Here is a 23,558-nt window from a genome sequence, read left to right as displayed (position 1 = left end):
GTACTTACTGTGCTCGTCTACTAGCGAAGAATTACAGGAACACGCGGCCTAGTCTATACTGCAGTACATCTCGAGCACATGGTGCTCCACCGCATAGCTGAATGCGCTCAATTGTGGTTCCCGCGTCAAACGTTCACGTGCACCTTTGATGGACGGGATGTTGAGGTTTACAAGTTAGACGCAACCATCGCTACTGAAAGGCTTGCCCGTACAATTGCTCTCAGCTCCACTGCCAGTCGCAAAGGTAATTTGAGTGCACCATCATAACCGTAGGATGTTGGATCATAGCTCCTCTTCGAGCGACGTCGAGGTAGACGCCTATGTTCATTGACCAGAATGCATGTCTCAATCCTACATCCAGAGTGATTTTGGTGCTCCCCGATATATCAACAATCTATACATAGGAACGAGCTCCTTGTTGAATGACCTCTCAGCGGAAGTCCTACAACTCATCTTCGACCGGGCTGTCGCGCCATCGTTCTTGATCAGCCCGCGCTACGCCATCTGCGAGGATCCATGGCTCAAAGCCATGGAGATGAAGACAACCCTACCTCTTGTCTGCCACTCCTGGTACAATGCCTCCATTGGAATACTCTACGCCGACATCGGTTTGCGCAGCGTCGGGCAAGTGGCCGCGCTGGCCGATACGATAGAAAAGGCGCCGACTCTCGCACCGCTGATCAAGTCGCTCGCCTTCGCCTGCTATGTCGCGAAGCACCACGAAGCGGCGTACACGCACGATGCGGGCCTGCTCTTGCAGATGTGCAAGAACTTATGGCGCGTATCCTTCATCGCGTACAATAATCTCGACCTTGGGCTGCTGCTCCCCCTCCTGCATCCGGACGTCCCAGATAATGCGCACATCACCCATCTGGACGTCGATATCCACCCGGGGTGCGAGGTCTTCATCAACGGAAACCTCGAGATGCACAACGCGCCGCTCTTCGCAACCCTGCGCGTGGATCCGCGCACGATCGTCGACCTCGCCGCGCAGCTCGTCGAGCTGAGGCTGCCGCTCATCGAAGAGAGCGCACAGCAGGTTGAGCTGCACTTCCCCGTCCTTCGCACGTTCAGCTGCGAGGTGAACAAGTGGGGCAGGTCATCGTTCACCTATCTCGCGCGCGGGTGGCGGATGCCGGTGCTGGAGAACCTGACGATCAGCTGCATCACGAGGGGGCAGGCGTGGAGGAACGTCCCATTCTTGCTTGGTGACGGAAACTGGATGCAGCCGTTCATTGCTGAGAATGGTCCACATCTGCGCTACTTGCACATCCGCACGGACTACGACTACCACAGTTGCGACTTCACGTTCGACATTCAGCCCATCCTTGACGTCTGTCCGCTTCTCGAGCATATCGTTTTGCCACCGCATGCTAAGGTCCCCCAAGGACATCTCTCCTTGCGCTGGATCGATACTTGGGAGCCGTCAGAATTCTGCCAGATGTCCTCAAAAGTAAGGCGCGAGTCTATTTGGGGACGCAGATTCGAATTTCTGCGCGAGGAAGGGGACGCCGACGAGGTCAACGAAGCCACCGCAGGCCTGCCCGCATTCCGAGGTATGCGTACCATCGACTGTGCCCTATGTTGCCTGCGCGACATACAGAGCATTCTGCAACCTTGCGCTCGGGACGCCGGTGTCTTTGAATTCCCTGGAGTCATGCTCTTGTCCTCTTGCATACGCGTCTGGCGAGGCGATCTGCACGCACGGTTCGTGGGTAATGATGAAGATAGTAGGGATGAAGTCTGGTCGAGATTTGCAAGGGAATCCCCACCACCTGTGCCTCTTCAACCTGTTTGGCACAGGGATCGCAGCCCGGGGATCTCGGATACGCTGAAGTATTCCAAGTTCGATGACGAAGGCGACGTTCTTGGGAGATACTATCCATCAGAGGATGAGGACGAAGAGGATCGTACATCGGCTATACACAGCTCGGACTCGGACGGCTCATGGGTGGACTCGGACTCGGAGCCAAGCATTGGAGAAGGTAGAGACGATGGGCCGCAGCGGACGAGTGACGGTGAGCTCGTACAATGGATGCACGAGGAGATATTGGCGGCGTTTAGACAGAATATCTAGATTGGCATTTTCTGCTTGCTGAGATAATCCGATTGACCCGGGGCTGCAATGGGGGATGTTCAAAGATGCATGCATTGAGGAAACACTGAGATAAAGAGGTCGATAGAGGGTAGAGGAGATGTATCGCGCCGCCATCGCGCGCGAGACGCTGGGGAGCGACTCACGCAACTGAATCTTGCGCGACCAGTTACGTCGCTCTGCCTCTCCACGAGCGCCTGCAGAACCCTTCTGTGATACGGGAGCACAAGTGACTCTAAGGCGGAGAGGGGAAAAATGACATTGTTGAAGAAGAGACGCGTCCGCGATCGACGCGAAGTTTTGCTCGCCTGTGTTTGTGCGTGCTTGCCATCAGTTACGCGTGCTTGGCGCTGGCCCCCGCGCGGTGTTCCGGGCCGGGTCGAAGCTCGGCTTGTGCAGTTCGCGTGCGCGAGGGCCTTGTTCTCTGTTTGGTTCTCTCATCTCGACTGTGTTTCGTTTTCAGTTCTTCGCTGGTTGTCGGTCGCGCATAGAACTCGTGCAGCTTAATAAAGACCAGGATGTCGAGCATAGCGGCGAAGCGGTTGGCGAAGGAGCTCCGCGAGATCCACATGAGTGGCTGCCCTGTCGGTGAGTGTGAGATGCTGTGTATACCGATCCGAGCGCAGGACTCACGGAAGCTCAACCCCTGCACCTCTTTATGGTCCTTGTGCTACGTGGTTGTAGGAATCAAACTCGTCCAGGCGGATGACTTTGAGAAGTGGATCTTCAGCATCGAGGTGATGGGTGAATCACTGTACAAGGTGCGCCTCATCTCATGCGGTGGCTAGCGTCTCAATGCTGAACATCATCATCAGGACCAATCTTTCCTCCTCCAGTTCCGCTTCGATAGCCAATACCCGATCTCCGCCCCCGCTGTGCAGTTCGTCGTGGACAACACGAGGAAAGCCCCCGTGCACCCGGTATGCGCCACCACACTCCCCTCCCTGTCCGCTAAGCTCACTCGCTGCATAGCACATCTACAGCAACGGTCATGTACGTGCAGCCGCCTTACCTCGACGCGCTCAATGGCTCATCTACCTCTCCCAGATCTGTGCCTCGATATTGGGCAACGAGTGGTCGCCCGTGCTGAGCGTTACGGCAGTCTGTGTGACCATGCAGAGCATGCTGGCATCCTGCAAGGTGCGCCACAAGCCTGGCTTTGGCTGCACGAAGATGCCTGACCATCCATTCGCAGTCACTCGAGCTGTACGTAGCCGTATTTGCCACCAATGATCTCGATACTGATCGTGCGCGCTAGACCCGAAGACAACGACAGATACGTCCGCCACGCACCTGATAACCCGAAGAAGGTACTACAGATCCCCTGCAGCCCTACCTGTCTCCTCGCTTACCTATCTGTCAGACTCGCTTCATGTACCACGGTATGTTCTTGTGCTTTCAGGTAATTTGTCGGCTCACTGATCCCTCGTGCGATTTACAGACGACAAGTGCGTTACTCTACTTGACCCGGGAACTCCTTTCGCTAACCTCTTTTTTTATTTACTACAGTGTATGATACCCTGTCAGCCGCTGAGGGACGCTCGTGTTCCGTTCTATCACACCTACCCTTGTATTCTACGCGACTGCAACGATGTACTGATGCATTTGGACTTATATCTCCGTCAGTCTACATGTCTGACCCCCAAAAGTTTTTTGAGCACTGCCGGTGAGGCCTGGTACTGTAAGTCCTACGGGCAATGAGCTGGCAGCCCAGAATTCTGACGGTGCGGAGGTTTGGCTGTGATAACGTGACTCGCCACGTGGTGTTTCCTTTGTTCAACTCGGCGCCTGCCGTTGATGCCTTTCCACTCTCCTTTGTGCTTTCTGCGACCGAAGTTTGAGACTCGCGAGCGGTATCGCTGTGATGTCTACAACCGTCAGTGCAAGAATAATCGCCCACGTACCCATTGGACAAGAGCACAAAGGTGTTTCATCCGATATCGTTGCGCCCCGCTTGCTGCACACAATGGCTCAAAGAGCGGTGAGATCCTTCATCGGGTTTATTCTCCTTCTGACAAAGCATCCATATCTCCCAGAATGCCGAGTTCTTGGGCTTTGTAGACAGAAGCAGCATCTCGAAGCTCTCGCCAGAGATCCTGCAGCTCGTCTTCGATCGCGCCGTGCCGCCGTGCTCCCTGATCTCCCCTGGTTATGCGGTCCGCGAGGACGCACGTGTTTTTGCCATGAAGATGAAGACAACGCTACCTCTCGTCTGCCGCGCTTGGTATGGGCCCTCTATCGAGTACTTCTACGGCAACATCACCCTCCGCACCGTCGGCCAGGCCGCCGCCTTGCACCAGACGCTCGAGCGGACGCCGTCCCTGGCTGCGCTGGTGAGAGAGCTCACCTTCGCGTGCTATGTATCCCCATTCCACGAAGCGGCGTACGCACATGCGGCGCGTGCCATTATGCGCGCGTGCTGCTCTCTGCGCCGCGCGTCTTTTGTGCAGCACTGCGATGGAAACTTTGGGGTTCTGCTACCTATTTTGCAGCAGGAGGGCCCCGAGCCGAGATCTGACGTTCAGATCTGCCTGGACCTGTATTCTGGCGAGGAGGTTGATGTTCCCGAGGGCGAACCCTGGCTGGTGGAGGAATACTGGAAGACGGCGCCGCTGTACGCGCCCCTGCGTCCAGGTACGCGCACGGTTGCGGATCTCGCACCCAGCCTCGTCGAGCTCAACCTGACTCTCCATCCTGCCATGGCAGAGCTACTGGTCAGCGAGGTAGTGTTCTGCGCTCTCGCCACGTTCACCTGCGTCGACTACATGGGCTACGGCAAGGACGACGCATTCGATGCAGTGATCCGCCACTGGCGCATGCCCGTGCTCAGAAACCTGACCATCCGGCTCGACGCGCACCGCTCGATGGAGCGGATAAGTGCCTTTGTTAGGGCCAACGGCAGCGAGCTGCGCTACCTGCACTTCCAAACACATCGGGACGCGGACGAAAGCGGCAGGAGTTGGTCGCTTGAGGACGTGCTCGGCGGCTGCCCGCGCCTTGTGCATCTCGTCGTCCCCTGGCATGTGCAGGTGCCGCGCGCGCACCCCTCATTGCGCTGGGTCGACGTTTGGGCGGCGGGGCGGCGATGCCCGAATTACATGCTGGATGAGAATGGGATCCGCAAGCCCGGTATTTGGGAGGCCTTCGCGCCCACCTTCGCTGCGCCGGAGGGGTCGAGGGAGTGGGAGGAGGTACGCGCGGCGTTCCCAAATTTCCGCGGTATGCGTACGCTGGGGAAGTGGCTGGAGGTGGGGAGCTTGCCGCGAGATTTGGCGAGGATCTTGAAGCCTGAGGCGTGGACAGGCGCAAGTGCGGCCTTCGAGTATCCTGGTATGCACGTGCGGCACGACGCGGAGGGGGTGTGGTGGGCGGATTCCGTGGAGTATAGTGATGATTACGGGGATACGGATGATGAGCTTGAAGGCGAGGATGGCGAGTCGTGGTCTCAGTGCGCCAGCGAGGAGTCTGAGGAATGCCAGGAAGAATTGGAAGAGGGTTCGGGTCGGGGTAAGCACGACTGCGACGAGGGAGGAGTAGGTGACGATGAGGACGGACTAGCCAACAAGAACGAAGAAGAGGAGTTCATGGACAGTATCTTCTACTACCCATCGGACTCAGAGCATTCGGAGGAAGGTGGCGATGAGGGTGCTACAAGGGACGAAGACGATGGGCAAGTAGTGGAAGAGGACAGTGCATCTTCCGTGCATAGCTCGGACAGCGAGTGGGAGGCCTCTGATGACGAGGAGGAGGACGGCGAGAACCGTCAATGGTCACACGAAGACGTTCTGCGGGCATTCAGGCGGGGCCAATTATAATATGCCAAGTTGGACATTTACCTTACATCTCTTTCACTATATGTCATGCCATGCACACAGGCTACCCAAGGACACTACCTTGTACGCGAACAATCAAAAAACCTTCCATCCTCGCTACCTACCGCCTCTGCAATACCCACAACTTGGGCGCCGTGCGCATCCGCAAGATTGTCCACGGCTTCCTCAGCAGCTCTGCGCTCATCTGCCTCTCGAACTCCCATCCGTCGAAGGCCTCAATGACGGCGAGGATTTCCCAAGAGGCGGCGATGGGGTCGACGGCGCCCCAGGTTGCCGTGACTATATTTGAGGACTTCGAAGGCGGTTCCTCCGAGATAGCGTGCGTTATGCGGGCGTCGCGCGTGAGGGCGGCGAGGGTGACGCCTTCGGTCTTGTCGTAGGTCCAGGGGCGGGCGGGGAGATCTGGCAGGGTCGTTCGTCAGACAGTTCCTCGAAGTCAATGGCATTAGCTGAGTAGACGTACCTTCGTCATCCACCCATTCCGGGTACGGCGGCGCTCGCTCGTGCTGGAAGAGCGTCGCGCCGGTTTGCGCAGCGTAGTTGGAGATGTGGACGTGGACTGGAACTGAGTGGCATAGTGAGTACATAAAATGGCGCAGAGGAGGATCCGTCAAAAAGCCTCACCTTCGGGGTCAACAAGCTCGTGCAGCCGTGCAAGCGCTTCTCCGCCTGGATAATTGTGTATCGAGGAAGGCACGAAGACGAAGATTGTTGCTGCCGCGTTCAGACCTGAAGTACGCGTAAGTTGATTGATACCCACATTTCTCCCGCTAGAGTGCTCACCAAGAGCACCGAGTGCGATAAGGTACATCAGCCGCCCGAACGCAGGGTTCTTCGGCCAGGAAACCCTGCGAAAAGCATTAGCAAGGCGCGAAGTCCAACATGCACGTGAAAATCATGCACAATATTTGCATGACGTCACGCGTCTCGAACACTCACATTCCTCGCAGCGCGCGCGCCGCGCCGACGTTCACGGCTGGGAATACGTAGATGACGAAGCGCCACTCCTTGTGCGCGAGCAGGGACATGAGGGCGACGAAGGCGAGGTGGGGGAGGAGGAGGGCGCGGACGCGGTAGTCGCCGAGAGAGATGAAGGCGAGGGGGTAGGCGGTGAGGAGTTTGGGCAGGAGGGCGGTGAGGTAGTGCGTGGCGGGGGAGGTCTGTGAGGAGGAAGAAGGTCGAAGGTTAGAGAGGGTGAGCGTGTGAGAGGGAGTATGTGGGGACGTACACCCCAGTCAGCGCTGCGGCCTAGGACGACGTTGTAGTACATGCTGGCGAGCTCGGGCCAGACGGGGGCAGCGCCAAGGTAGCGGAGGCAGACTGCGAGGGGATGAGCTCGGCCGTATTAATCTAAGAGGAAAGTAACTCAAATTGAATAGGGGATATCGAAGTCCACCAGTCGAAGGGGCTGGCTTTGCTGCTGAGGATAGGCTGCCAGAAAGCAGTGTCTATAGCGACGGTGAGAGCTGGGTACAGGTGAGTATATGCACGATACGAATATGTAGAGAATACCTAGGCTCGCAGTTGTAGCATGTATACCGGTAGATATGGCCGTTCGGAAGGATATGCGTCCGGATAGAAGAGCATGTAGGGTGATGGGGGCAAGCAAGAGCGCGAGCTCAGCGCGGAAGAGGACACCGCCAACAGTGAGTAAATTGATAGCGCGTCGAGTGCGCTTGGGAGATGGTCTTCCGAGGAGTAGTGCGATAGACATCGTAGCTGCAGCTTCGCGTTAGCGCATACATCCTGAAGGCATGGGGGAACGCACCAAGTACAAAGGCATATGTGTTGGGCACTGTACGAGACATCCAAAACATCATGTGGAACTGGGTTATGCATACAAGGGCGAAGAACAGGGACGTCAGTCGCCCGAACTCGCGTTGTACGGTGCGACGGAGGTACATGAGTGGCGCGCAGGCGAGAGTCGCTAGTAGCAGTCGCGCGACGATCTGCACGTCAGACTTGCGCGTGAGGTAGCCTGCATCTCCGAGTATGCGAGTGACGGGGCGAAGGACAGCACCTAGCCCGGCGGCGGCGATGAAGGTGCGGGGAACGGGGCCGGGATGGACGACGTGGTCATAGGCATTGATATCGGCGCCAAAGAAGAAGACGTCGTGAATGGCATGCAGGTTGAAGCTCTCTTCAACCTTCGTGTAGGGCGCGAGAAGGACGTGCGCGTAGCTCGTCGCGAGCAGGAGTGCGTCGAGCGCGACGTCCGGCGCGAACAAAGTCATGGTGGGGAAGCGTGCGAACGACGCGCTCATATCCCGATCGCGCGTCCTCGGCGCCTTTCACATCTTCAACTTGCTCCCGACTCCCATCATCGTCACTCCTTTGTGTTCTCGTGTTTTCGTTGTTATCGCTATCGTCGCTCTTTACAGCTTTGTTCAGTCGGCATGAAGATCAAGTTCTTCAAGAAATTCGGCTTTCTGCACCGTCGCGCGAAGAGCGAGTCTGCCGCGCTGCCTGCCGGCGAGCAGCATCTCCCGCCGTCTTTGTCCGCTGACGCGCTTCGAGCGCAGATAGGCGCGCCTTATGCGGTGTCCGACCGAGTGCCGTACCTCCCTGGACCCACTGCGCTTCCTCCGCTCGTCTCTGTACCTGCTATCACGCTCTCGCCGCCTGCACCACTACATGCGCCGCCCACGATCACGCTGACTGCGCCCTCGCCTCTGCCGGAAAGCCGACCACCTCCGTCGTCGACTCTGTCTCCGCCCGAAGCTCAAATTCTTGCGCCTCCAATTGTCTTAGCCGATCCTCCCGTCTCGCCGGACTTTGCCGCCCTTTTACACAACTTCACTCTTGGTACACCTACGAGCCCGCCAGAACCCGAACAACCGCCTTCGCCCACTCCGGAAGCCATCTCCGAAGTACGCTCACAAATTGAAGCACTCGAGTCTCGCAACACCGCTCTGCGTACTACGAACCTGGACCTCGAGCAAGCTATCAAGGACACCACTTTCGAGCTCTCTGCGCAACGGACCGAACACCTCGACACCCAGCAAAACCTTCGCGAACTTGATGAAGATATCCAACGCCGCAAGCACACTGTCGTCTCGCGCCTCGCTCGCCTTCGAACCTTTGCGCAAGCCCTCCGCGACCTCGACCTCGATAAGGCGCGCAGCAACCCGCGCGCCGCACCTATCTACGAAGCTGCCACACATGCAGACCTCGTCGCCGTCCTGGCTTCGAACGCTCGCACTGCAGCGGCGAACCCCACATCTCCGTGGGCGGAGATCCTTCCCATTGTGCACGGAGAGCCGACGGAGGCGGCGTATACGCGCGAGCTCGAGGAGGCGCTGAGAATCCGGCGGGCGGCGCGGCAGGCAAGGAGAATGACGAAGTATTGGAAGCAGAGGGCGGAGGCGTGCGGCGTAGATGTGGAGGGGGCGGTGATGCCGTCGTTGAGCGCCGTGTCGGCGGGTGAGGGGTGGATGGGAGAGAGTGGGGGTGTGAAGGGAGGTGACGGAGAAATGGAGGAAGGGGCGGTGACGGCGGGGCCTTCGACGAGTACGATGGCGAGTGTGGCAGACGATCCTTTTAGGTTCGATGCGCCGAGCTGGGGGCTTGGAAGGAGGGGGGAAGATGAGATAGAGGAGGTTGGGGGGGATGCAGTGGCTGAAGCTGACGAGGTGAAAGCAGGGGTAGTTGTGGAGGTGACCGAATTGCAGGTCGCGAAGGTCGTCGATGTCGAGCGGGGGAAGCCACTGGCACCAAGTCGTTTGCCGCTTCCCGTCAGCCCTTCGGGGAGGGTTGTCCTCTCAGCATCGACGTCCTCTATTTCGGTGTTGCGATCATCGCCATCTAACGAAGCCGCCTCATCGACCCGTATACCTACACCTTCGTCATCCCGAGGACGTATCGACCCGTCACTCGAGTCTCGACCTCCCGTTCCGCCTTTACCTAGGTCTGCCGTCTCGACTGCTACTCCCGCCCTCTTGACCCGCAAGCCCGGCCAACCTTCGACCAAGCCCGGTGTAGCTTCTTTCAACCCCGCCATACCTTCTGCGAAATCCGATGTATCTGCCACCAAGCCCACGCTCCCGCCGCTCGCAAGTCAGGTCTTCCATGAGGAGATGCGTGCAAGCAGGTCGCGCGAACGTATCTCGCTCGGCAGTCTCTCGTCTGCTAGGAGCCGGGAGCGTATGGGCGCATCGGCGTCGAGGAGTCGGGAGAGGGCTTTGGGCTCTGCAGCAAACCGAGAGCGCATGACCTTCCCCAGCACTCGCAGTCGAAGCCAGAGTCAGTCGCGGACTAGGAAGAGGCGGAGCACCTCCGCAGGAGTAGCACGGGTCTCTTCGACTGGCGTAGGGCGCGGCGTGTCGGCGGGAGAGAGGCAGCCGGACGGCACGAGCGCCAGGAGACCGCTCAGCGTATCAAGGTCGTGGTCCAAGGGTCGGCGGGCCCGCAGTGCGTCTAGGCACGCGGGTGTCGATGAGGTGGGCCGGAAGAGGGCACGGGGCGAGGAGGGTGTCGCTGTGCCCACGGATGGCGCAAAGGAGGGCGTCGATAGGGCGAAGGAGGGGCGACAAGCTTTGAACCCTGCCGGGACGCCATATCGCTCGGTCACTCATAAGCGCAGCGCTTCACTGGTTGACCAACGACCAATACCCATTGTATGTCTCTTTCGTCTCATCTTCGTTTCCACTCTTTTTCTCTTCAATCTTGCGTTCTCGCCGTCCAACCTTGAATTCTTGCCATTCAGCCTTGCACCCTTCTCTTTCCCACGTGCCATGTCAACCTTCGCATGCTCCTGTCCCTTTAGCGCCGTCCTTGTCCTCACCGTTCATCTCGCTTGACGTCCTGTCGTCGTTGGTCCGGTCCTTGGGCTGGGCTGTCCACTGTGCTTAGACTTGGCTGTCCGCACAAAACCCTCATCCAGATCGGTCTGGCATCACTAGTTGCTTTCCATCTATCTTAGCACCGCTTTCAACTGCTGCTAGTGTTTGGCGCTTTTCGCGCTTTTGGCTCCTTGTTTTTGACCGTCATCCTCGTTGCCCTACTCATCATCATGCGCCTCCTCTCCCGGATTGATGTTACAGTCTCTGTGCGCTACGGGCCCTCCGCTTCCGTATAGTCGCTGACCCTCGTTACGCAGGATACGCCTTCAATTGGGAAGCCGAAACCTCTGGCGAGTCCCACGCGACGGAGGCACCAATCACCTTCTTCCCAGGCATCTGCGTTGCCGGAGAAGTCGTACGGCACGACGCGCGATGTCTCAACCATACGCGACGCGTCCTCAATGCGGGTGGACATTCGAGCGGCGCACGACTCGATGCTGCAGACGAACTCGACGAGGACGACGCCGGCTAGCAGTCCCCTAGACCCTGCCTTTCCTCGGGACCCTACCGCCTTCCCTCGGGACCCGAACTTCCTCGCCGCCTCAGCGCCGCCAGGGCCTGGGCTAGCGTCATCGGCTTCGGCGCCTGCAGCCAATTCAAAGAACATGTACGACCCGACGGAAGCGGACTCGCCTCGGGAACCTGAACTGCCGCGAGGCGAATACGAAGAGGTGCCTCGTAGAGGTCAGGAAGGATCGCCTCGTGAAGATCAGGAAGAGACGTCTCGGAAAGATCATGAAGAGGCCTCCCGCGCGAAGACGGTGCGCGCGCTAAAGTCGCTGGAGCGCTTCGTGGCGTCGCTCAGCGCGAAGACGATGTCGACGCTATCGAGTGCGAGGTCGTTGGTCTCGCTGGCTAGTGGGCAGTCGTTGAGCGAGCGCACACCACCGGCGTCGCACTCGAAGGCGCCAGGGACTAAGTTCTCCAGGGTGTCGGGGATAAAGCTCTCGCACTCAGAGGCGTCTGGCTTGTCATCGCGTCCGGTGTCGAGGCTGCCGCCGTCGCGGTCGGAGGTGCAGAATGATTATGAAGGAGAGTTTGGTGTGCTGTCGTCGAATGCGGCGCACTTCGCGCCCCTGCGGTCGAGGATGACGGCGACGAAGTCGGGGCTATCTGCGGCGACGACGGCTGGGACGGTGTCGGAGCTGCCTTGGCGGCGGCCAATCGGGCACTCGATGACCATGGACTCGTCGCTGTCGGAGGCGTGGGCGCCGAGCTCGTTGCCTGGAAAGTCAAGCGCTTTCCCTACGACGCAATCGTCGACCAGCTTGACGACCTCGCCGTCTCGTTTGCCTCGGTTACGCATGAGGCTAGGGAGTGGTGCAAGCGAGAGGGGGCGGGTACGCGTGATATCGAAGGAGGATATCTCGGGCCCGGCGGCGCTGCAGACGGCGGCTGGAGTGGCGCGGTTGAGGGAGAAGGCGAGTGCGGAAAGGGTGCTGCGGGGTAATCAGTCGCCTGGGAGGGCGCCGATGAGGATGGAGGCGAGCGCGCCGCGGATGGTGAAGAGCGCAAGTACGAACCGGGTGCAGGCGAAGACGGCGTCCGCATCGCTTGGGAGGCATCATCGACGAGCGGAGGCGCTGAGGGGCGAGGGGGCGGGGGCGGCGCACAAGCGGTCACGGCCTCTGGATGGAGGGGCACCGCCGTTGCCAATCGTGGCCAGCAAGGGGATGTCGAGGAGCGTGACTGCGGTTGAGATGAGGAGGGGCGGAGGGGAGGAGTTTGTGAGTAACAGGGCGACGTGGGATGCGGACAATGGTAGTTTGTAGCTTCTATGTTTTATGTTGTATGATATGTCCCATTCTCTTCGTTGCATACCTCCTTCAGCGAGCAGACAGCAAGTCCTCGACACTCGCCTTTGAATCTGTGTGACTGTCACAAAGTCGAACTTTCCACGTGATGCACCGGCGCTTATCAAAACGGCGCTTGTCCTCGATCACCACCACCATCATGGCGGCCCCCGCAGCTGTTGAGTTCACATTGCTCAAGCGAGGGGAAATTTTAGGACCACGGCTCGGCATTTACGTGAAAAGAAGCAAGAGCAACCTAGATAACAATGCAGTCGAAATCGCAACTCCTGGACTCATCGCCATGACCAGCCGCGGTGTCGTTCCCCATCTTTCGAGGGATCATGCGCGCGGGTCGGAGGCAGTTCGATGGGTTCACGTACCCTTTGAGAGCTTGTGAGTACCTATTGACTGCTGATATATAATTGAGGCTGAACAGTTCGCAGCTTAGAGCATGTACCTCCAGTCCCAACGCTGCAGAAAGGCGCCGATCCCCTTCATGCCTTTCTCGGCTTCCCCTCCGAAAGGCATATCGTCTCTATGGCCCTCAGGGACCCCCACGACGCGCGCGAAATGCCGCCAAACACGGCCGAATACGTGACCGCCCGCTGTGTCCGCGGTGTGCGCAGGGTGCGTGCTCTGCCCACCCGCCTCGCCCTGCACCCCCCACCGACGTTCCCTACCATGTACCCCACCAGGTGACTCCAGCGCAGTGGAAAGGATATGTAACCACCTGTTCACCGGACATCGTACTCGCGCTGCCGGATATCCCCTTCACAGCCCCGCCGCACTCGCAGAAGCGCCAGGAGAAGAGCATCGCGAGAACTGCGCAGTGGGCGGCGCAGCTGCTCGCGCCTGACCTGGCCAGGATGAATGTGCTGGTGCAGATGGCGGGCGGGGCGAGCACGGCTGCGAGGAGGGCGTTTGCGGATAACCTGAGGGAGGAGCTTTATGACAAGGAGGCGGAGGCGATTGCACCACATAAGTGCATCGACGATGGGTTGTTGGGATATGTCTTCGACTTGGAGCCTTTGCGGCTTGCTGTGGCAGCGGAGGACGAGAAGCATGGGAAGGGACGTGGGCCTGATGCACTAGCGGCACCCTTTGACGCTTCAGCAGCACCGATACAAGCCGCCTCTGCCTTACGCCCGGATCTCGCGCCATTACTGAGCGCATCCCTGGAGAGGCTACCGTCAAGCAAACCTCGCATAGCCCACTCGTCGCTGTCTCCTCAAGAGATGCTCCGGCTCATCCAGCGCGTCGGCATCGACCTCTTCGACGCACACTGGGCCCAGCGTGCCGCAGATGTGGGCATCGCGCTCGACTTCACCTTCCCTGCGCCCGAGGGACGTCTTTCTCCGGAGGGTCCCGAACGGCCTACAGATGGCGGCCGCGGACAGCGAGCGATAGGCCACAACCTCTACGACGAGGCCTACGCGCATGACTTCTCCGCCTTCTCCGACCTGCTGAGTTGCCCATGTATCGCCTGCGCTCCCCACGTCCCCACCACGCGCATTGTGCACAGCGGGATGGACGAGCCGGCGCCTAACGCGGGTGCCCGTCTTCCGTCGTATACGCGCGCATATCTGCATCACCTTTTGCACACGCACGAGATGAGCGCGCATTCCTTGCTTGTGGTGCATAACCTCGCTGTCCTGGATGCGTTCTTTGCTGGCGTGCGGCGGGTGCTGAGTGGTGAGGGGAGTAGTTCCTTGGACACCGACTCCTTTGCCCGCCAGGTCGACCGCTTCGAGGCCGAGTACGATGGGGATTTGACGATCTTCGAGGAGGCGCGGGCGCGATGGTTGGAGGTCGACCGAGCGAGGGGGAAGGGCAGGCTGGCGCGGGAGAAGGTGAAGCAGCAGGAGGCGACGCTGGGGACGGCGGTGGCGCTTACGCCGGAGGAGGCATGTTCCACTATGCCTGAGGTGGCATGATCCATTATGCCGGAGCAGGTTTGGTTGTCGAGGATGGGGGGGCTTGGTGGCTAGCACGCTAGCCCAGAGGCAAGAGGGTATTATCGACGATTCGGACGTACAAGTACTACACTATTATATAAAGCAAGGAACAAAAGATCCGAGCTACAGAACGGCGAAATATGCTGGAACGGGGCGACGATGAAGGGAATTGGAAACAGCCTCCACTGCAGCAGAATTGCCGCAGGTGCAGCGCGAGACGCGCGGTTCGTTTGGGAGGGACGTCGGGAGTTCGAGACGTCGGATAGAGCTGCCTGACCGGCGAGCTCCATTTGCCAACTGGCGTAGAGACGAGGATAGTCGCACTGGGATTTCAATGGATCTGAGTGCTTCTCTACCGGGGCCAGTCACGAGCCGCTGAAAGCTGGTGAAGGGTACTCACTGATCACATTGGCCCCGCAGGCCACCATGGAGGGTGGTGGGTGTAGAGGCGTCTGCACCGGGTTTACGCCCGACATTGAGCTTGCACCGTGAGGTGCGAAGCGCAGGCTGTTGATGTCGGCGCGCCGAGGAGCGAGAGAAATTGGCACTTATTCGGTCTTGGTGCATGGGAGCTGTACGACGGCCAAAGGTGGGCCGTCAACTCATCACGAGCAACGTGAAGCCACAACCGTCGCTCGCGACGAAAAGGTTGAAGAGGCAGGGTGTCTTCCTGAAGTTTGAACCGATGAGGTTAGAGCTGCCGTCACTGTCAGTGATGAGAATGGAGGCTGGAAAGCAAGACTGGCGTACCGGTAGGTTGGCGTGACGAGGCAATGATGAGGGGGTGGGTATTGGGAAAGGCCCAAGGTCGTCATGCAGTATACTCGTAGTAGTTGGGTCTTCATTGGCGCTGAGGGCCCGTGCTGACGTGGACGGCAAAAGCCTAGAGAACGCATCAACCCCATCACTCGTGCTGTTTTTCCCATCGAGAAGCCACTTACCCAGAAGCTGCACCCAGCGGCCAACGCGATAAGGTCGCCGCGAGTGAACAACGCGGTTGGACGCGTGAAGAGGAGGCGGAAGAACTCGTAGACGAACTTGTAGAGGAACTCGACGAGCGTGGAGGTGAAGCCCCAGGTGAAGCAGGCGAAGGCGCCGCAGATGTAGCCGAGGTCGTAGAAGGCGGAGTTGGAGTCCAACTGGGGAGGAGGTCAGGACATTCAAGGCGTTTCAATTTGCGAAGACGAGCAGCATGCATCACATACAATGAGGACGACGGCTTGGAAGGCGACGGTGCATGCAAAGAACTGGGTGTGTGCGAGGGAGACGGCGGAGGCGCTGACGGCTAGGCGTTGGAGGACCTCCGTCCGAGCGGCCTTGGGGAAGTGTCGGGCGGCCTGGGAGTAAGTGTTCAGCGACAGATTCTCGAAGGCATGAGTTGATCGCGCACGTAGTAATGATACGCAAAGCGGCAGACGTTTCGGCCTCGGGCAGTACAGTGCTTGAACACCATCTAGTATGGGAAGTCATGAGCAGGTATCGCCACCAAAGCGCAAGGCGACTGACTACGAGGCAGACAATGGCGACGATGGCGTCAATGCCATAGTATCCCCATACCTTCCTGACGACAGGAATGTAGTCGTAATACCAATGGTACGCGTCGTACACAAATGTGGCGACGTTCGCGGCGCGGAGTGCGAGGAGGAACAATTCAAAGAGCATCTTTGGGCTTCGAAGTAGAGGAATAGGTTGAGTATGAGGAATTCGCGTTGGGCGATAATGCGTCCTGAGCGTTCACGAAGAGATGTGGGAGGGAAAGAAGCGCCTGACCGCGCGCTTATATGTCAGTGATCCCATTGTTTCCCTAAAAGGAGTTATCCTTTACGGCCGTCAATGGACAGTGGTCACCGATCAGTTCTGGTACTTCCTTATTGTTCTCTGGTGACTTAGCGTGCTTCTGATAATAGGAGGACCCCATGGCTTACGGCAAGCTGCAGCTGAGCGACGATATGGACGGCAAAATAGCTGCACCTTTCCGTCGCTTGCGCACCGACAACCGCCTTTTCGGGAGCTGCTTCCCGTACCCCTGGCACGATAAAGAGCTGCAGGGCAGGTTTCAGTAATTCCGTCTTACAGACAGTTAGAAAGAGGACTTGCCTGCGCTATCGTGAACGAAGCAAATTCGCTTGCTCGCGCCCTTCTCAATGAGGAGGTTCCGTTCCTCGAACATCAAACGGCATTTGCCGATTCGCGATCATGTGATGCACTCTGCTCGACCTGGGTTTTCTACGCATTCCTTCTCTTCGACCTGCGTTCGCGTCGCACCGACGCTCACTGCTCGCTGCCCAACCAGCGCGCTATCTATGCATGTCGCGCCTCAAGAAGCCGCCGCCGGCGCAGGCCGCGGCCGCGAACCTAGCAATGCCGCCACCGACGATGGGCGGGGCGTCGTCGAAGGGCAAGGAGGTTTCGAGGAGTAGCAAGTCTTCAGGGAGTAAGGAGTGCTCGAGGAGTACAGGGTCCTCGAGACGTATGGAGATGGACCCTCCGGACGTGCCCATGGATATGGGAGAACCCGTCGAGATCATGTGCGAGCCGGCCTGGATGAGCTCGCAGATGCCGACGATGCAGACTTTGTTTGGGAAGGAGGTAGATGGTGCGTACACGATGCACGCGAACACGGAGACGTACTGAGCCTCTCTTTGCAGCTGGACGCGGCTCGTCCAAAGCCTCGAAGGGCAAAGCGAACGCGCTATGGAACGCGTCTCCGCCCTCCACGCAGGCGTTGGCCTCCACAAGCAACGCTCCCGCACCAATCACGACCCGACCCCCTACTTCCCGCAACCTCAGCCGATCCACCTCCCGCTCATCCGTGACCTCAACATCCACGGCCACCCCGCACAATGACCAACCCCGCCCGCCACCCGCCGCGCTCGACGATCTCGTGCAGCGGGTGAATACGAACGCCGCGTCGACGATGCTCGCCATCGACTCGCGCATCATCCGACATGCGCAGGAGAGTGGGCGGCCCCTCACGTCGATGAAGGCACGCGCGATCGACATAGGGTTCGCGGTGGACAAGTATGGGAGGCCGATGGGGAAGAGGGGGAAGGGGAAGGCGGTGGAGAAGGTAGCGCAGGGAGATGCGCCGATGGAGGTCGACCTGCCTCCTCCCGTGCCGTGTCCACAAGTTGCGGGAAGGGTTAATGCGTTGGCGAGGAAGGATTCACGATTGAACGCGTCCAGCCTTCCAACACCGGCACCTTCGCGAACGACCTCTCTCAATAATGGCGTAGAAGGAGCTCTGCCCCTCCCTCCCCCACCAGCTGCGCACAAGTCCTCGTCGCCCGCTGTGTTCCAACATCCTCCGCACGCTGCGCCGCAACCTCCCCCATTCGCAGCACCCAATCCCCAGAACGCTGCGCTGAGCCATTCCCCACCATCTCCGCAGAAGGGTGCCGAACCCCAAGCCAAACGCCGACGCGTCGAGCCCGATGAGAATATCGGCTACCAACCTTCCCCTACGATCCTCGCGCATACGCCTGCCTTCACCTCTCAAGGATCAGCCTTCTCCTCGCAAACCCCGCTGCTCTCGCAACGCAAACAGCTCGGTATGCGGCCCGCACGACGAACGCAGCTGGAGAAGCCTGCGTCGGATAAGGACAAAGACAGGGCGCACCCGCGACCCTTCCGCCCACCCCTCATGGCGTCGCAGACCCCCAACGCGGATGCGAATCGCGTACCGCCCACAGCGCATCCGCAGGGGAAGGCTGGGAAGCCGGCGTCTGGTGGGTTTTCAGCAAACGGAGCACCGACGGCATCGTCCAAGGCGACCCCATCTTCTGCTAGGAAGAACTCCTCCCCCACCAAGGTTCCAGCCGCGAAGTGTCGCTCGGGCCGACCGCCCTTGACTTTGGAGGAAGTACCCGACAGCGAGGAGGAGGAGGATGACAAGCCTCTTGCGAAGAAGCGTGCACCCAAGCGGGACTCTTCTCCGCCCGTGGAGGCGGACACCTCGTTCGATTGGGACGGAGCCGCCGCCGAGATGGATGCGAAGGGGATGCTGTAGGAGATGGAGGAGGACGAGGCTGCGACGAGTGCACCACTTGGGGCTCCAATCGGGGGAGTAGTTCCTTCGTCGTTGAAGGAGGAGTTGGGACAATGGAGCAGAGCACTGCTCCTTGCTTTCGGTGGGCCATACATACGTTTAGTCAACCACGATATATATTCTATCCAAGCATAGTAAGTTACCGCTATCTTCTCATCACTGTATCATACATCTTTGCTACTCTAGTTCTCGGAATCATACTCACGTTTATGTGGACCATCGTCTGTACAGTAGGAATGCCATGCTTCCCATTGTTCGTGGTCAAACGAGCGCGATTGAGTGAGGAAGTATGTTAAGTTACGTTTGAACCAAGGTGGCTATTGGTATCCCCTTGATGTGCGATGTATCTGCCCTCCTACTCGCTGCATATACACATGCATAAGGAAGTACCTTTCCGGTGCCACAAATTGTTTACGAAAGGCCGTTCAACAATGGCCGGCAAACGCCGAACGCGCATTGCGTGTGATGGTTCGCATATTTCATCTTGCTTTACGCGCCCACTGTCTGTATCTTCTAGCAAGGGTCTCCTTGACATTCTCCATCACTCACGAAGCCCAGGTCCGCCTGGTAAAGTCGCGCAAACCCGGCGGCGACAGGTTTTCTTCCTCCTTCGGCCGCGACCCGGACGCGCTGGCGCCAACTTACGCGGCAGTGAACACGAGCACGACGAGCACGCGACGACTCCCGCGAAAATCCCTTGTCCTTTGCTATGGAATCGCCCCAGCGCGACGGGCTGAACGGGCACTCGAATGGCATCCACGACTCTCCCCCAACGCCCGATCCCTCCGCCCCGCCACCGCCGCCATCTAATTTCGACCCTGAGCTCTTCCGCGGGTACCTGCTCGCGCTGCTTCCCCCATTGACCGGCGCGGATCCGGCGGAGCTCGACATTCTGTTCGATAGCGAGTATGAGGAGAAGGTATCAAAGTTTGCAGCCGAGGGCGCGAACGTGATATACGTCGTGAAGGCGAGGGAAGGACCGGTCGACAGTGCGTATGCAGCCAACCAGCAAGCTCAGATGCTCACCTACGTCCAGCGGAGGCCTACAACAACTTCACATATGAGCTGACGCCCCATCTCTCCTACCATCCGAGCCATGTCCTCACCCTCGCCATCATCAAGCGCAGTCAAACGCTCGATCCAACCGCGCCGCTTGTCACCCAGCTGCACATTCTAAACCTCTTTGGCGGCGAGGAAACACCATACGAGAGTCTACACGCCGTTGTCAGTCATGCAGTCAAGCCGTACTTCGACGCCTTCGTCGGCGCGCGCGGCGCGAACAAGGAGGGTGGCGACGCAAAGATGGGCATCCCGATGACGAAGAAGAAGTTTGCCGAGCTCGAGCTATCGCTGCTGCATCTTCAGCAGAACGTCGAGATTCCCGAGACGCACCTCGTCATCCACCCGGTCATCCAGCGCGCGGTTGAGCAGGCCGAGGCAGCGGGCGCGCGTCCAAATATCTCCTTCATCCCACCCAAGCTGCTCAACGACAGTTCCTTCCTCAACTCGCTACACGCCAATGTCAACTCGTGGATCAAGGCGATCCAAGGCGTCACGAAGCTTAATCGGGACGTCGCATCCGGCACCGCGTCGCAGGAGATCAACTTTTGGCTGTCGCTTGAGCGCGCCTTGGAGGGTATCGAGGCGCAACTACGCAGCGAGGCCGTCAACATGGTCATGGACTGCTTGCGCAACGCCAAGCGCTTCCACGCCACCGTCTCCTTCATCGCCGACACCGGCCTCAAAGACGCGACGGACCTGGTGCACAAGTACAACCAGCTGATGAAGGACTTCCCCCTGAACGAGCTCCTCTCCGCCACCGACCTCGACAAGATCCAGGAGTCGCTCAACCTCATCTTCAACCACATCAACCGCAAGCTGAAACTGTCCCCCTACCCCATTCGCCGCGCGCTTCCGCTCGTCGAGGCCATCTCGCGCGACTTCAACGACCAGCTGCTGCGCATCCTCACCTCGCACCGCCTCGCGTATACGCCGTACGAGACGTTCGACCGCCTCCTCGGGCAGACGATGGACATCTTCCGCACGTGGGACGAGCACATCAAGGAGTTCACTAACGTCGCGCGTGAGGTGACGCGCAAGCGGTCGGAGCGCTTCATTCCAATCAAGGTCGTTCCGGCGCATGGGAAGCTGCAGGAGCGTGTGCGCTATCTTCGCGATTGGCGTAAGCAGCACGAGCAGCTGGCCGTGATGACGGGGCCGACAAAGGGCCTTGGCGCGGAGGTCGGCGGCGCGGGCGGTATGGACATGGAGGAGGAAGTGAAGGAAGCGTATGAGGTGATCAAGCGGATAGACGTCCTGGATGTGTCTGTTGGTGCGTTTATTGACCGCAACCATTCACGAGAATATTGACTGACTCTTTGTACAGAGGGGACCGAAATTTGGGTAGCCGCCGAGAACGCGTACAATGAACGCGTCTCTCGTGTGGAGAACCAAATCATTGCGCGATTGCGAGACAGGCTAGGGACTGCAAGAAACGCCAACGAGATGTTCCGCGTGTTCTCAAAGTTCAATGCTCTGTTCGTTCGCCCGAAGGTACGTTATATTATTCACGAAATGTCGCTTTGTGCTGACCCTCACATCAGATTCGTGGTGCTATCCAAGAGTATCAGACGCAGCTCATTGATTCCGTGAAGGAGGATATCAAGCATCTCCATGACAAGGCTAGTGAACTTGTTCCCCGCTAGGATTTGCTACTGACCTTAGCCTCAGTTCAAAACCCAATACCGGAACTCAGAAGCCTACCACATGTCCCAAATGCGCGACTTGCCACCCATCGCAGGCGCCATCATCTGGGCACGCCAAATCGAGCGGCAGCTTCTCACCTACATGAAGCGTGTCGAAGACGTCCTCGGCAAAGGCTGGGAGCTATACGCCGAGGGCCAAAAGCTGCAAGCTGAGTCCAACGCCTTCCGCAAGAAGCTCGACACGCGCCCCGTCTACGACGCCTGGCTGCACGACATCAACCGGCGCAACATGGGCGTCGACGGGCGGCTGTTCGAGATCCTCAAACTGCGTGGCGGCGGCTTCCAGCTCGCGGTGAACTTCGACCCGCAGATCATCACGTTGTTCAAGGAGGTGCGGAACATCCTGTGGCTGGGCTTCCAGGTGCCGCACGCGATCACGAACATGGCGAAGGACGCGAAGCGGGTGTACCCGCATGCGGTGAGCTTGATGGAGACGGTGAGGACGTATGGGCAGACGTTGGACTTGGTGGAGAACAACAAGGGGATCGAGTGGCTGGTGGCAGAGTATAGGAATGAATCTCAGCGCATGATTTCGAAGGGTGAGCAAGATGCGCTGAGGGGTCGACAACAACGTGCTGATCATTGGCAGGCATGAACATCCGCTGGGACCATTTCGTGAACCAGTACGACACCTCACGCTACATGTCGGGCCCGGACGCGCGCGACAACCGGCACATCCAGTTCGTGCGGGAGTTCGCAAGTGTGGTGTCGATGTTGCAGGACAAGACGAACAGTGTAATCGACTTGTACAAGGATATGCTGCGCGCGGTTGAGGATCTTGGGACATGTCCATATACCACTGAGGCCTTCTCAGAATTGCTCAGCAAGGTCCAGGCTGCTGTGCGTGCTATGATCTACTTTATCGTCTCCTCAATGTCTGACCTCTACGTGCGCAGATTGATCGCCTGAACCTCGAGGGCTACGCAAACCTCGAGCACTGGGTCGCCGAGCTCGACAAGCGGATAGAAAGCATCCTCTTGCAACGGCTCACGCAGATCATTCAGGTATGGTGCTCCGAATTCGACCGGCAGGACGACACGGAGCGCGCCCTACCTCCCTTGCGGGACATTACGAACAAGCGGAGAGATCGGCGAGGGTTCAAGGAAGAGAAGGTATGTAGGGTTCATGTGCCTGTCGAAGCATCAAACTGACGGCGATCTTCTATTCAGTTCCTCGAGGGCAACATGACGATCAAGCCTATTGTCCATGAGATAAGGATACAGAACCAAGTCATTTTCTTGGACCCACCAATAGAATACGCGCGCGCAAGCTGGATAGCGCAGCTGCACGAGTGGCTCGGTAAGTGTTGAGCGGTGCCTCGTAAATCTTTGATGATTCTAACCTTTTACCAGGCGTCGTCTGTAGGTTACGGCGTATACAGAGCTCTCGATACGAGATTGGGTTGCAGATCGCTGGCGCGAATGCAACAGAGACGACATACACGTCACTTGTACGTGCTTGAAATGTTGTTGATGATGTACACTCTGACATCGCTGTAGCTAACGCGCTTCCCGGACAACGGCGTCCTGGAACGCCCCTTCGCGCTCATTGAGCAGAAGGTGCAGCAGCTGCGCGACTACGTCGCCAAGTGGCTCCAGTTCCAGTCCCTCTGGGACCTCGAAGCCGAATACGTCTTCAACCGCCTCGGCGACTCGCTCGCGAACTGGCAGCAGCTGCTCACCGAGATCAAGAAGGCGCGCTCGACGTTCGACACGTCGGACACGCAGAAGTCGTTCGGCGTGTGCGTGATCGACTACGAGCAGGTGCAGGCGCGCGTGAACGCGAAGTACGACGCGTGGCAGCGGGACATCCTGAGTCGCTTCGGCGTCAAGCTCGGAAATGCGATGAAGGAGATGCACGCGGCAATCCTGAAGGCGCGCAACGACCTCGAGCACCAGTCGATCGAGGGCTTAGTTGGGGCGCCGCGGAGGTTCTGAGGTGCGCCGTCTGGAGCCTGAAGACCGCGTACTGGTTCGCGTTGCTGCCCTGCTTCTTTTGCTACCCACTTTCTCTTCGCTCTACATAATATGTTTCTCGGTTGCTGTTGGTCGCTCGCTCAGCCTGTTGTTTATATATCCCTTTCCTTGACCACTTCAACTCTCACGTCGTTTGCATACCGGCTTACAGCATATCCATGTACCACTTCATGTTATATTCCTCTAACGACTTCTAATGCGAGTCTCATGGAACGATTCTTGACGAGTGCGGTGCTGGTGCTCGCTTTATGG

At 58.6% G+C, this 23,558-nt stretch overlaps 10 protein-coding genes across 10 annotated transcripts; 7 read left to right on the top strand and 3 right to left on the bottom strand.

Moving 5' to 3' along the window:
• The first annotated feature begins 188 nt into the window (after positions 1 to 188).
• SCHCODRAFT_02683730 (uncharacterized protein) lies at positions 189 to 2,138 on the top strand. Its single transcript, XM_003037625.3, has 2 exons — positions 189 to 310; positions 362 to 2,138. Exons 1-2 carry the CDS (start codon positions 275 to 277, stop codon positions 2,075 to 2,077), a joined length of 1,752 nt encoding a protein of 583 aa, XP_003037671.2. The 5' UTR covers positions 189 to 274; the 3' UTR covers positions 2,078 to 2,138.
• Positions 2,139 to 2,502: 364 nt separating this feature from the next.
• On the top strand, positions 2,503 to 3,765 carry SCHCODRAFT_02609213 (UBC-like protein). The gene is made up of 10 exons (XM_050344366.1): positions 2,503 to 2,683; positions 2,780 to 2,856; positions 2,911 to 3,015; positions 3,068 to 3,088; positions 3,143 to 3,235; positions 3,291 to 3,301; positions 3,354 to 3,405; positions 3,459 to 3,477; positions 3,537 to 3,543; positions 3,605 to 3,765. Exons 1-10 carry the CDS (start codon positions 2,614 to 2,616, stop codon positions 3,609 to 3,611), a joined length of 462 nt encoding a protein of 153 aa, XP_050201966.1. The 5' UTR covers positions 2,503 to 2,613; the 3' UTR covers positions 3,612 to 3,765.
• Positions 3,766 to 3,908: 143 nt separating this feature from the next.
• SCHCODRAFT_02563921 (uncharacterized protein) lies at positions 3,909 to 6,188 on the top strand. Its single transcript, XM_050343784.1, has 2 exons — positions 3,909 to 4,076; positions 4,132 to 6,188. Exons 1-2 carry the CDS (start codon positions 3,960 to 3,962, stop codon positions 5,908 to 5,910), a joined length of 1,896 nt encoding a protein of 631 aa, XP_050201965.1. The 5' UTR covers positions 3,909 to 3,959; the 3' UTR covers positions 5,911 to 6,188.
• On the bottom strand, positions 6,029 to 8,162 carry SCHCODRAFT_02487496 (uncharacterized protein; the record flags this gene model as incomplete). The annotated part of the gene is made up of 8 exons (XM_003038959.2): positions 6,029 to 6,330; positions 6,392 to 6,493; positions 6,553 to 6,657; positions 6,712 to 6,776; positions 6,868 to 7,088; positions 7,157 to 7,248; positions 7,468 to 7,647; positions 7,697 to 8,162. 8 exons carry the CDS (start codon positions 8,160 to 8,162, stop codon positions 6,029 to 6,031), a joined length of 1,533 nt encoding a protein of 510 aa, XP_003039005.1.
• A 2,122-nt stretch (positions 8,163 to 10,284) lies between these two features.
• On the bottom strand, positions 10,285 to 11,463 carry SCHCODRAFT_02609208 (uncharacterized protein). The gene is made up of 2 exons (XM_050344365.1): positions 11,027 to 11,463; positions 10,285 to 10,544 (listed from the first exon to the last, which is right to left on the bottom strand). The coding sequence occupies exons 1-2, from the start codon at positions 11,374 to 11,376 to the stop codon at positions 10,499 to 10,501; spliced, it is 396 nt and encodes a 131-aa protein (XP_050201964.1). The 5' UTR covers positions 11,377 to 11,463; the 3' UTR covers positions 10,285 to 10,498.
• A 394-nt stretch (positions 11,464 to 11,857) lies between these two features.
• Positions 11,858 to 12,541, top strand: SCHCODRAFT_02486921 (uncharacterized protein; the record flags this gene model as incomplete). Its single annotated transcript, XM_003037627.2, has 1 exon — positions 11,858 to 12,541. The coding sequence occupies one exon, from the start codon at positions 11,858 to 11,860 to the stop codon at positions 12,539 to 12,541; it is 684 nt and encodes a 227-aa protein (XP_003037673.1).
• A 175-nt stretch (positions 12,542 to 12,716) lies between these two features.
• Positions 12,717 to 14,747, top strand: SCHCODRAFT_02743795 (tRNA-guanine transglycosylase). The gene is made up of 3 exons (XM_003037628.3): positions 12,717 to 12,955; positions 13,006 to 13,189; positions 13,258 to 14,747. Exons 1-3 carry the CDS (start codon positions 12,723 to 12,725, stop codon positions 14,494 to 14,496), a joined length of 1,656 nt encoding a protein of 551 aa, XP_003037674.1. The 5' UTR covers positions 12,717 to 12,722; the 3' UTR covers positions 14,497 to 14,747.
• A 611-nt stretch (positions 14,748 to 15,358) lies between these two features.
• Positions 15,359 to 16,179, bottom strand: SCHCODRAFT_01140208 (uncharacterized protein; the record flags this gene model as incomplete). Its single annotated transcript, XM_003038960.2, has 5 exons — positions 15,359 to 15,400; positions 15,459 to 15,656; positions 15,723 to 15,854; positions 15,908 to 15,970; positions 16,024 to 16,179. 5 exons carry the CDS (start codon positions 16,177 to 16,179, stop codon positions 15,359 to 15,361), a joined length of 591 nt encoding a protein of 196 aa, XP_003039006.1.
• Positions 16,180 to 16,878: 699 nt separating this feature from the next.
• SCHCODRAFT_02490298 (uncharacterized protein) lies at positions 16,879 to 18,526 on the top strand (the record flags this gene model as incomplete). Its single annotated transcript, XM_003037629.3, has 2 exons — positions 16,879 to 17,113; positions 17,166 to 18,526. 2 exons carry the CDS (start codon positions 16,879 to 16,881, stop codon positions 18,524 to 18,526), a joined length of 1,596 nt encoding a protein of 531 aa, XP_003037675.2.
• Positions 18,527 to 19,052: 526 nt separating this feature from the next.
• On the top strand, positions 19,053 to 23,555 carry SCHCODRAFT_02609193 (dynein heavy chain). The gene is made up of 10 exons (XM_050344364.1): positions 19,053 to 19,554; positions 19,602 to 20,897; positions 20,952 to 21,118; positions 21,169 to 21,246; positions 21,296 to 21,869; positions 21,920 to 22,170; positions 22,227 to 22,442; positions 22,500 to 22,629; positions 22,683 to 22,780; positions 22,830 to 23,555. The coding sequence occupies exons 1-10, from the start codon at positions 19,275 to 19,277 to the stop codon at positions 23,265 to 23,267; spliced, it is 3,528 nt and encodes a 1,175-aa protein (XP_050201963.1). The 5' UTR covers positions 19,053 to 19,274; the 3' UTR covers positions 23,268 to 23,555.
• Positions 23,556 to 23,558: the final 3 nt, after the last annotated feature.

The sequence above is a fragment of the Schizophyllum commune genome (assembly GCF_000143185.2).
Source record: "Schizophyllum commune H4-8 unplaced genomic scaffold SCHCOscaffold_2, whole genome shotgun sequence".
NCBI classification, from domain to species: Eukaryota; Fungi; Basidiomycota; class Agaricomycetes; order Agaricales; family Schizophyllaceae; genus Schizophyllum; species Schizophyllum commune.
The sequence above is the reverse complement of the archived record's forward strand: the minus strand, read 5'-3'. Positions and strand labels throughout refer to the sequence as shown.

What these genes read in the sequence shown, in the direction of transcription:
- SCHCODRAFT_02743795 (XM_003037628.3), top strand. Translation starts at nt 12,723, where the DNA reads ATGGCGGCCCCCGCAGCTGTTGAGTTCACATTGCTCAAGCGAGGGGAA. An exon ending in CACGTACCCTTTGAGAGCTT is followed by an intron (nt 12,956 to 13,005) that starts GTGAGTACCTAT and finishes AACAGTTCGCAG; the next exon opens with CTTAGAGCATGTACCTCCAG. An exon ending in GTGTCCGCGGTGTGCGCAGG is followed by an intron (nt 13,190 to 13,257) that starts GTGCGTGCTCTG and finishes GTACCCCACCAG; the next exon opens with GTGACTCCAGCGCAGTGGAA.
- SCHCODRAFT_02609193 (XM_050344364.1), top strand. Translation starts at nt 19,275, where the DNA reads ATGGAATCGCCCCAGCGCGACGGGCTGAACGGGCACTCGAATGGCATC. An exon ending in CTCTGTTCGTTCGCCCGAAG is followed by an intron (nt 21,119 to 21,168) that starts GTACGTTATATT and finishes CCCTCACATCAG; the next exon opens with ATTCGTGGTGCTATCCAAGA. An exon ending in AGACGACATACACGTCACTT is followed by an intron (nt 22,781 to 22,829) that starts GTACGTGCTTGA and finishes ACATCGCTGTAG; the next exon opens with CTAACGCGCTTCCCGGACAA.
- SCHCODRAFT_02609208 (XM_050344365.1), bottom strand. Translation starts at nt 11,376, where the DNA reads ATGTTCTTTGAATTGGCTGCAGGCGCCGAAGCCGATGACGCTAGCCCA. An exon ending in TTCCCAATTGAAGGCGTATC is followed by an intron (nt 10,545 to 11,026) that starts CTGCGTAACGAG and finishes AAAGAGACATAC; the next exon opens with AATGGGTATTGGTCGTTGGT.
- SCHCODRAFT_02609213 (XM_050344366.1), top strand. Translation starts at nt 2,614, where the DNA reads ATGTCGAGCATAGCGGCGAAGCGGTTGGCGAAGGAGCTCCGCGAGATC. An exon ending in TGGGTGAATCACTGTACAAG is followed by an intron (nt 2,857 to 2,910) that starts GTGCGCCTCATC and finishes CATCATCATCAG; the next exon opens with GACCAATCTTTCCTCCTCCA. An exon ending in ACATCTACAGCAACGGTCAT is followed by an intron (nt 3,089 to 3,142) that starts GTACGTGCAGCC and finishes TACCTCTCCCAG; the next exon opens with ATCTGTGCCTCGATATTGGG.
- SCHCODRAFT_02563921 (XM_050343784.1), top strand. Translation starts at nt 3,960, where the DNA reads ATGTCTACAACCGTCAGTGCAAGAATAATCGCCCACGTACCCATTGGA. An exon ending in ACACAATGGCTCAAAGAGCG is followed by an intron (nt 4,077 to 4,131) that starts GTGAGATCCTTC and finishes CATATCTCCCAG; the next exon opens with AATGCCGAGTTCTTGGGCTT.
- SCHCODRAFT_02683730 (XM_003037625.3), top strand. Translation starts at nt 275, where the DNA reads ATGTTGGATCATAGCTCCTCTTCGAGCGACGTCGAG. An exon ending in CCTCTTCGAGCGACGTCGAG is followed by an intron (nt 311 to 361) that starts GTAGACGCCTAT and finishes TCCTACATCCAG; the next exon opens with AGTGATTTTGGTGCTCCCCG.